Consider the following 10,464-nt stretch of genomic DNA (forward strand, 5'->3'; position numbering starts at 1 on the left):
CCCCACTGGGGTGCCTGGCCAGCCTGGATGAGGGGATGATGGCTGTTTGCATCTGGTCACACCCCCTTCCCTTTCCCAGCTGCAACGGGTTTCCACCACTGCCTCCAGGTTATACTTCTCTGCCTTTCTCCTGCAGTTTAATTCTTTGATTTCCTAGCAGAAATAGGGAACATGAATTTGGGCAGCGTTTCATTGGTGGCTGTCGGTTTCCTCCCACCAGTGCCCTCAGGCTGTGAATTTTGTTGACTTCCACTGAAAAGTAAGGGTTTTTCCCCTCAGAGGAGATATCGGCCTACATGGAGTTTCAGCAGTGGCTCCTATTGACCTGCTCTAGCCAGCCCCTCAGGGGAACTTTCTCAAGGTTCTTCCCAGTCTTCCTGATGAGCCTGCAGGGTTCCTGGGGGGAAACCTAAAAAGGGTTTGAACCTTTCAATGTCTGCAGCTCCCAGGGCTTCACACTAGCTCACATGCGGCCTTGACCAATTCCTTAAAAAGGCTTGGTCTTCTTGCCTAACTTTGTCCTGGGTAGTGAATGCTCAGGTCCAGTTTCTCCCCGCAGCTGCCTGTCCACAACGTTCAGCTTTCAGGGTAGCTGTTTGCTCATGACCTCAGTTCTCCCGCAGGTTCAAGAAGAGTTGTTAGTTGTCTGTTTCTCCAGCTTTTTTCTTGTTGTAAGGGTAGGAGCGATGTTATTTTTGTGTGTTTTGTTTGTTTGTTTGTTTGTTTGTTTTTCCCCAGCTATCATTATTAGCTGAAACTGGAAGTCCTATGGTTTCTTTTGATGAACATGGGTTACTAATTCTGGTGAAGCCAAATGTGTCTCTTTTCTTGGTTTGTACTGTTAATGTTTTGTTGATTGACAACTGCATATGAATGAATTCTTTTTACAGACACACATATTAAGGCAAAACAAACTCTGCTATAGAAATTTCTTGTAAGGTTAGAATATTTGACCCTTGCATTGAGGCTTGGAGTTTCTTTGTGAGAGAATTTTAACTACCAATTTAATTTCTTTGTGAATATAGGACAAATTATGATTTCTATTTCTTCTTGAGTTACTCTGGTAAGTTGTATTTTTCTTAGGAACTTGTCCATCTCATCTGCTTCAAATTTATCAGCATTTGCTCATAATGGCCAATACTATAAATAACTGTTATTATAGTTCATATTTTGTATTTATGCCTTCTGGGTTATTTTCCTTTTGATCAACGTCACCAAAGTCTTTACTATTTTATTAGTTAATTAAAATATCTATTTTTGGCTTTGTTGATATTTGCTATTATTGTCTTTTGGTTTCTATTTCATTGATTTCTGATTTTCCCTTTATTATTTCATTCCTACTATTTTTCTTTGGGTTTATTTTGCAGCTTTCCATGATCAAGTTGAAGAGTCTATAAAGGACCAGACCTGAGCCGGTCCTAAAACAGATATGTGCAAATTACAAGGTGGCCACACCCTCAGCCTGTCTGTTCCTGCCACACTGCCACCTTCCCTCAACTCATACCTGAAAGTCTCAAAGAAAAGTAGTTCCCCGTGATCAGTTGTCTGAGAAAGGGAAAGTTTTGTTGATGTATGTAATATGCTAGGACCTGGCAAGAGTGGACAGCTGTGGGATAAAGGCCCAATTGAGGGGAGACCCTGAAGGATAGTGTAAAAAGTTCTTCCAATGGGCAGGACTTTGAATAGTATATTTCATGGTGTGTTTTTTTTTAATTGAAGGTAAGCTACACTGAGGTGAGGATCTGACCAAATTTATAGGTAATAACTAATGATTTTTTGATAGGTGTTTAGGAACTTAGGATAGTGAATGGAGGATCGGTGCAAGGAGTTTTACGGAAGAGTCATATGGGTGGACTTCTTGGGATAGAACTGGAGGATTTTTTTCTCACTTTTGATAATCAGGTGAACAAGATGACCCATTGTGCCCCTCAGTAAGTTTCTTTCTGCCTCCACCTAATAATGATTGCTCTGTGGGCTCATGAACAAGTGGCCGTGGTGTAGGGAGGCAGCTAAAACAGACGCGTCTCAATCTGAGTATGTTTTCCCAGATGCCATGTTCTGTCAGCAACACGAGGCATGGACGTATAGAGTGCCTTAGTCACCATGATGGTATTCCACAGAGCACACGGCATCACCCAGGAATTCATTCAGGGCAAAATAGGAGCCTTAAACCTTACAAGGTGTATTCATCTTACTATGAATCCTACATGTGGTGACATAATGTAGCAGTGGGGAATGTGGATGGAGCCCAGGGGCCCCCTGTGGTGCCTCCCAGTATCTTAACACACAGGCATAACAGAAAATGAGGAAGCTCTCACTGATGGCATCCCTGAAGACTGAGCTCTCTCGTCGGTACCTAGCACCAATGGTGTCAGGGGTGCAAACTGAAGCCAGCCATGCTCAGTGCTGGTGGAAGTGGTGTCCTCACCAGCCACGTTCAGGAGAAGAGTTCTGGGTGCAGTTTCTGACTTAAGCCTCATCTCAAGTGATTTCGTTAACTAACTCATTATCTTTTTAATAAATTCATTTTCGGCTTAAAGCAGAGTTGACTTCTAAGAACCCTGGTTTTTATAGTGGAATAAGTGGGGTTGGGGGAGCAGATCAGAAGGTTCAATTGTGTTTGAGTCCTAATCCCCAATACCTGGTACCTGGGAATGTGACCTTATTTGGAAATAGCCTTTGCAGATGTAGTCAAGGTGGGCCTTCAATCCAATGACTGCCACTGGGTATACTTTCCTCCCATTTCCCCACACAGCCTTCTCCTTGTTATCCTTTGAGTCTCAGCGTAACAGTCACCTCTGAGCTCCTTTCCTTAGCGCTCTGTCTAAACAGCTCCGCCGTGTTCTCTGTATCATTTCCTTGTTCGTGCCACAAGAATCCGAGATTCCGAAGTTCTGTCTACTTGTTTAATTGCTGCCTTATTCACTGGGATGGAAGCTTCCTGAGGCTATGGATTATGTTTTATTCATCGTTGCATCCCAGGGCCCAACAGAGAACCCGTCATTGAAGGGCTCCCTCAATAAATAATTTGTTAAACAAACAAGTAGAGGATCTTCATTCCCCGATCCCCTGACAAGGTTAAGCTACCGCGCTAAGTAGTCCACACACACTGCACTGTCCCTCCTTCGTGGTCTCATTGTTACTCTTCAGTAGTCATTTGTCATGTTAGCTTGATTGTCAGTTTCTCCCCCCAGATTGCACGGCCCTGAGAACAGGCATGTCTCTCTCCTGCTTAGAACAGGACCTTTCAACAAGCAGGAGTCTGTTGGGTCTCCTCAGGGTCATGTGCCTGGGAGCTGGGGAAGGAGGCCCAGTGACCCCTCGGCCTGGGTCTGTGGGGGCGGATTGAAAACTTCAAGGGCACGTGCATGGGGCCGATGGGGAGGGCAGGAAGTCCACGGTGGGTTCCACATGCAGCAGGACTAGCTGGCCCCGCCTTTCATTCGGCAGAGTTTCCCTTGAGTTTGCTTCACTCTCTGTCTCCCCGTGAGAGGCTTCTTGAACCTCAGAAAAATCTGGGCACGTCCAGGGCCAGGCCTTCAGGGAGGTGGATGGCAGAGACAGAGCAAGGCCCCTGGGTCCTGGGGAAGCTGGGGAAAGGGGCAGAGAACACTGCCAGCTAACACCCTAACTCGTTCTGTGCTGTCTTTGTGAACAGGCGCCGCGACCACAGCCACATCTACAGCCACAGACAAGACAAACCCGGTTCCAACCACAGTCACACAAAGCACAGCCAAAGCACCGGATCAGAGCACATCACCCACTGGCTCAGGGGTGGCTCCAGCCCCAGCCACGCAAAGCACAACGACAGCATCCACTGGCGGAGATACGAAAGCAGACTCAGGCGGCACTACCACCCCCGTGGGTTCAGGCCAGACTACACTTGTCCCAACGGCTGCCCCGACGATGAAGCCCAAGACAGAACCCACAAGCATCCCGAAAGAAATGAAAACTACAGCTCAAGCTGGGATCCCAAGTAGTGTTACTACGAACATCATGACCACGGAGAAAGGACTTCAGGTGACCACTCAACCTGCACATGTGGTTAACATCCCATGTTTCACTTCTGCTGGTCCTTCCTTGACCACCTCAAGCACTCGACCACTGACCCCGGGCCCTGGGACTCAGTGTCCCCCAGGGAGCTCTCCTGAGGGGCCAAACAAAATGACGACGGCTCCCGGTAGCCCAGGCACCACACCGACGGGGGTTGCAGGCACATCTCAGGGGACACCTACCCCACCAGGTAAGTAATGCCTTTTATTTTCAAGCAAGAAGAAACTTTTATTTATTTTTCATTTTTTTAATCCTCAGCCGAGGATATTTTTTATTGGTTTTTAGAGAGAGAGGAAGGGGAGGGAGGGAGGCAGAGAAAGAGAGAGAGAGAAGGCCATCGACAAGAGAGGGAGAGAGAGAGAAACATAGATCAGTTGTCTCCTGTATGCACCCCAGTTGGGGATCGAACCTGCAACCTTTTGGTGTATGGGATGATGCTCCAACCTACTGAGCCATCCGGGCAGGGCAAGAGACTTAAATACTCAGAATCTATGCAGTTGCTCAGCTGGAAGATGGAGATCCATGCTCAGGGTTAAACATTGTTAAAGTCACGCCACCTTCACTCAGCCCGGTGTGTTCTGAGCGTCGATGTTGTGCCCTACCCGGCTGAGCACAGACACAAGCCAACCGTCTGCTCGTGGGCGAGACTCGTGGGCGAGACTCGTGGGTGGCCGTGGCGAGGTATTAATAGAAATCCTCCAGAGCAGTCCTTCTCCAGTGTGTTTGACAGAGTCTGTAAGGAATACATGTTGGTTTTACACCGCGATGCAGGGCACATACATGTAAAATGCATGTAACGCACACATAACTGATACAAGTTTTCACTAATCAGGGCTTATCCTTACTGGATGTGCCACACCCTGATATTTCCTAGTTCGTTCCATTTCCTCTTTCTTTTTCAGTGCTGGTCTTAACCCAGTAAATTAATTTCGGAACTCACTGATGTGTCATGAACCTCAAGGTCATGACATGTCAGAGGTATTGCATCAGAACTTCTGAGTGCAAGCCTCAGGATCTGCATTTTCAAGCTTCCCCCAGGCAGCCAGGTGCTTACCGAGGTGACGGGCTGCCATGCCAGGAGAGGGTGGTCGAATCCTGCTGTAAGAGCAAGGGCTCTGCATCCGGTGCGGCTGGATTCAAATCCTGGCTCGGCCACTTGTTAGCATAGGACATTAGGCAAACCTCCGAGCTGGTAATCATGGTACCTGCCTCCTAGGGTTGTTGTGAGGATCCACTAAGAAACTACCTTTGAGCCCTAACCGGTTTGGCTCAGTGGATAGAGCGTCGGCCTGCGGACTGAAGGGTTGTGGGTTCGATTCTGGTCAAGGGCATGTACCTTGGTTGCATGCAGCTGATCCATGTTTCTCTCTCATCGATGTTTCTAACTCTCTATCCCCCTCCCTTCCTCTCTGTAAAAAATCAATAAAATATATTTAAAAAAAAAAGAAAAAGAAACTACCTTTGAGGCACTTAGGACAGTCCCTCCAGGAAGTCAGCGCCTCAGTGCGTGTTAGCTGTTGCTGCTGATGTCACTGTCATTGTTGTTACTCCTTTCCTCTTGTTCTCACGCGGGCTCCTCCAGTCCAACCCACCCTGCACCAGGTTGCAGGAATTGCCCTCTGCCTTTTCTTCCTCCTGGTTTGCTTACTCCCGCTTGCAGTCCAGGTGGGCTGGGGGTGCGGTGGAGGTGGGGGGATAAGACCAAAGGACCCGATGAAACTAAGAACAAGAAAGGCTGGCCTTTTCTCTTAAAGGTACCACTCATCTTTTCTCACAACCTTTGTTTTCCCAATTACAGCTCCATTGGCTACCTCACAAGGAAAACAACCCATCTCCAGCAATGTGCCAGCCATCACGGGGACCCTTTCCTCCGTCGCTGGGCCCTCTACTGGGGCCTCTACGTCTGAGCCCCTGCGGCCGGCAGCAGCTTCATCAGGACCCGCGGCCACGCCTCCTGGGGGACCCACAGGCTCCAGCACTCCACTGGCTCCAACTGCCCCCCAAGACTCCAGCATCCCTTCTTCCCCGTCAGCTCCTGGGAATGAGAGGGTAAGTCCGGCAGGGATGGGCCGCAGAGAGCCCAGCCCCGGGTGGGGAGAAGAGCATTTCTCTTCTTCCCTTCAGCCCCGGGCCCCTGGCTAGCGCAGCAGGAGCAGCCATCCAATGGCCCTGCTCCCTCCTGGCTTTGCTAGGCGCTGGCTTAGACGGGCGGGACACACCTGGTTCTGACACTCTGGCCCAGCCACGCTCCGGGGGCCAGGAACTCCTTGGTCTCACCCACCCGGGGGAGGAGGGGAGGAGTCAAAGACGAGGTCCTGTCCGTCTCAGCCTGAACCTTCATCCAGTGGCTTCTTACAGGTAAAATGTGAGCCTCCGGAAAGGCTGAATGAGAAGATGCTCATCCTGAACCTCACGAAAACCAGCCTCTGTGTGAGTGCCTCGCTAACCCGAGCCCACCCCGATTCTCACCCCCAAGTGCAGCTCAGCAGCAGCAGGGTTAAGGGAGGTGGGAACGAAGTTCCTTCGGAAAAGGGGCTGAGACGTGTTCACTTTCCTGGCCTTGTTTTGTCCTGTTAGGAAGTAGCCCCATCCCGTCTCATAGCGGGAGGAAGTGGGGTTCAGGTGCCGCTACGTGAAGCCCCACCCCCAGGGCTGCAGCAGGGCCAGGAGTACCAGGCATCCTGGGCTTTCACTGCGCAACTATTCACATGCTCTGAGCCAGTCCTAGTTCTTTTTTTTTTTTTTAAATAATTTTTTTAAATATATATTTTATTGATTTTTACAGAGAGGAAGGGAGAGGGATAGAGAGTTAGAAACATCGATCAGCTGCCTCCTGCACGCTCCCTACTGGGGATGTGCCCGCAGCCAAGGTACATGCCCTTGACCGGAATCGAACCTGGGACCCTTGAGTCCGCAGGCTGACGCTCTATCCACTGAGCCAAACCAGTCAGGGCTGCAGTCCTAGTTCTTGTTTGCCTCTAGCTCAGGTAACGGTTAGTCTATCTCTGTGGGCTTCAGAGGCCTCGAGTAAAAATGAGAAGCTTAGTCTGCTAACTCGCCCTGTTCTTATCGTCTGGTTTTCTGTTTCCTGGTCCATGGCCTCACGAAAACCAGAGAGAATCTTCCTTTAACCTACGGAGGCAGAGCTCCTGAGCATCAGAGAGCCATTGCCAAGTCGTTCTCCCACGCGGAGTGGTGCCTGTGTGCACTGGAGGCGGTGGCATGGAGGCCAGAGTGTAGCCTTGTGTGCCCTCAGGCCGCCAGTCTCTCCAAGGGTTTTACTCAGCACCGACCAGTGAGTGGCTGAGCCCTGCGAGTGCAGGTGATGGGTGGCTCACTGCTGCCCTCTCCTGGTCAGTGCTTGTTTTTGCGAACACCCCTAGGAACTAGGACAGAACATGGTTTCTAAAGAACCGAGAACTTGGGTTCACAGCACTTTAATGCCGCCTGTACTTTCTGCAGTTGTTTCCTTTTGGGCGCCCATTTTGCTGGCGTTTTCCAAGTGAACTTTACAAAAGCTTTGTAATCCTTTAAGCAATAAAACAAAATTAAAAAAAATAAAACCAATAAAATAAAAAAAAGCATACATTCAGACGAGAGTTCAGAAAGGGGAGCAGTGTTCCCCTGAGGTTGGGCGTACGGGACCAGGCAGGAGTCTCCTTGTTGGCAGGCTGTCTCTGGGTGCGAGAAGCATTTCCCCCCCGTTGCTGTCAAAGGCAGGTGGAAAGCCTGGATCCTAACCTGGTGTCAGGCTGGGGAATTAGTAAGCCTAAGAAATTCCAGTCGAAACCCAGCAGTTGGTTTGGGGGTTCCTGAGGTAAGCCAAACCAAGAGTCCTTTCTTCATCTCGGTCCCTTATTCCAAAACCAGGTCAGAGAAACGCCAGCTCGATGCCTCTAGATGGCATGACAGGTCTGTGGGGCGCGGTTGCGGTGTTTGGCCAGGTTCAAGCCTCGGACTAATGAAAGGACAGGGTCCTCTCATTGCCACGTGCAAGTCCCAGCTGGAGGGCAGGGCCCTCCCAGCACAATCATAGCCAACGGCTGTGGTTGTAAGCTTGAACCTATGGTCCGAACACGTAGCCCCACGTGCCTTGTGGTAGAGTTCAGGTGCATATAGTTGAGTGAGGTTGGAGCTCACGAGAACGCTGTAAACAACGTGATCACGCCATTGCTTTGCCTCGTGACATCTGCTATAAAATAAAGACACGGCTTGTGGGCGCTGTCTCCTCATCAGGGAGCAGCGTCCCACCGAGACCCAGCTTTTATTCTCTTGTCTGTCTTTTCTCAATCCTTTCACCCCCCCACTCAGGGTCACTGAACCAGGCTGGGCTGGCATGGCACATAGGGCGCCCTGGGGCTGAGTATGCCATGGCCGTGCCGGCTCCCCACACAGGACTGGGCAAAAGCTGCCACACTTTGCTTCTTCACCCTCTGCCCTAAGGCATGTCAGCCGGGCTGTCTCCCTAGGAATATAGAAAGCCCCCTCCCGAGATGTCCCCTTCTGCATCTTGAAGATACTCCCCGGTTCCCTGTTCAGTGACGGCCCCGCCTTTCATGCTGTCAGCCTGCTGATGGCTCCAGAGGGTCTTAGCCCAGGGAATAGGCACATGTTTCAATTCTGGGGTAGATAACCCTGAACCTCATGAGAGCTATGGCTTCCTCTGCTGAGGTCTCTGAACTGGGCGTCAAGGCTGGAGAGAAGCTCAGAGAGAACTGGTCTTTCCCCCGGCGGGAGGAGTGGCCGTACCTCCTCTAGCCCCTTCTAAGGAGAGAGATGATGAAGGGCATTAGGGTGAAAGGCCTTGTTCCACATGGACAAGATAAACAGGGTGGGGGACTGGCGGCAGAGAGGTGCACGGGGCGTGGAGGGCAGGGTCTGTCCTGCAGAACAGCACAGATCTCCTAACTCCTGGCCGGCCTGGGAATGGCCCCAGTTGAGGCTGGAGAGGGAAACAGGTTTGTGCTTCCGAAGGGCAGCCCCACACCTGGGCTGCTGTAGGCTCCCTGAGGACTCACCTGTGGTCTCCCACTCCAGGCGAGGGGCCCCGGGAGCCTTCTGGATGACAAGCTGGTTACACTTCTGTGCCGAGCAGCAAAGGCCAACTTCAACCCCAGTCAAGATCAGTGCCATATACGCGTGGTGCCTGCTCTAGAAATCCAGGCCGTGGCAATCAAAGAAATCACTATCCAGAGTGAGTTGGGGGCAAGGAGGGGCTGAGCCCTTTGTGGGTGGGGGATGGGGCAGGAGGGGTGACAGCTCAGGAGCCCTGGAGATGGGTCAGCGCCGGTGCTCCCTCAGTTCCTTAAGAATCGTCAAGCCGTCCCCCTCCCAGGCCACTCAGGAGGTGGGGATACGGCATGTCCTCCTGGTGGGGCCCCGTCTGTCCCTCACCAGATCACTGAGGCAGCATCTCTCCCCCCCACAGCCAAACTCCTGCCCAAGGACCTCTATGAGCCGCTGAAAGAAAAATGGGATGACCTGAAAGAGGTAAGTGGTCCTCCCAACGTGCTGGGACCGAGGGCTCAGAAGCCGGTCCCTCACAGCATCTCTCTCATTGTAGAGGCACCTCTAGTTTGCAAGCACCTAGAACAGTGATGGCGAACCTTTTGAGCTCGGCGTGTCAGCATTTTGAAAAACCCTAACTTAACTCTGGTGCCATGTCACATATAGAAATTTTTTGATCTTTGCAACCATAGTAAAACAAAGACTTATATTTTTGATATTTATTTTATATATTTAAATGCCATTTAACAAAGAAAAATCAACCAAAAAAGTGAGTTTGCGTGTCACCTCTGACACGCGTGTCATAGGTTCACCATCACTGATCTAGAAGACAGGAGGACGAGAGAGGGGTCAGCAGGGCGGTGTCTTAGGCCCCACCGTGAGCAGACGACCTCCCGAATGAGTGGGAATTCAGAGAGAGGAGGCCTGGGACCTGTTCTCTGCCACACACCTTCCTCTCTCCTGGCCAGGTGGGCGTCAGTGACATGCAGCTGGGGGGCCAAGGACCCCCGGAAGAGACGGAGGACCGGTTCAGCATGCCCCTCATCATCACCATCGTCTGCATGGCCTCCTTCCTGCTCCTCGTGGCAGCCCTGTACGGCTGCTGCCACCAGCGCCTCTCTCAGAGGAAGGACCAGGTGAGCACCCCCGCCCCTCGCCAGGGACGCTCACCCCACCGTTCCCGTAGCAGAGGTCAGTGAGTGGGCCGGGGACCCTGGCAGACACCAGCCCTTCTAGGAAATGGACACTTTCCTGGACAGTTGAAGCGGCAGCATGGTGGGAGGGAAGAAGGTGGGCTTTGGAGTCAGGAAGACTTGGTTTAAACCCTAGCTCTGTCGCTCTTGTCTGTGTGACCTCGAGCAAGTCACATAGTCTCAGCACCAGGTTTCTCGTCTGCACAGTGGG

The 10,464-nt window shown here is 51.1% G+C and overlaps 1 protein-coding gene across 1 annotated transcript in view; it reads left to right on the forward strand.

The window, feature by feature from the left end:
- PODXL (podocalyxin like) overlaps positions 1–10,464 on the forward strand; it is a 44,499-nt gene that overhangs the window by 29,350 nt on the left and 4,685 nt on the right. The window contains exons 3-8 of the mRNA XM_006088393.3: positions 3,659–4,243; positions 5,852–6,102; positions 6,412–6,483; positions 9,091–9,247; positions 9,482–9,543; positions 10,029–10,196. Of these exons, the coding sequence (XP_006088455.3) occupies positions 3,659–4,243; positions 5,852–6,102; positions 6,412–6,483; positions 9,091–9,247; positions 9,482–9,543; positions 10,029–10,196 (1,295 nt within the window). The remainder of the gene's footprint in view (positions 1–3,658; positions 4,244–5,851; positions 6,103–6,411; positions 6,484–9,090; positions 9,248–9,481; positions 9,544–10,028; positions 10,197–10,464) is intronic.

The sequence above is a fragment of the Myotis lucifugus genome, unplaced genomic scaffold (assembly GCF_000147115.1).
Source record: "Myotis lucifugus unplaced genomic scaffold, Myoluc2.0 scaffold_46, whole genome shotgun sequence".
Taxonomy (NCBI): Eukaryota; Metazoa; Chordata; class Mammalia; order Chiroptera; family Vespertilionidae; genus Myotis; species Myotis lucifugus.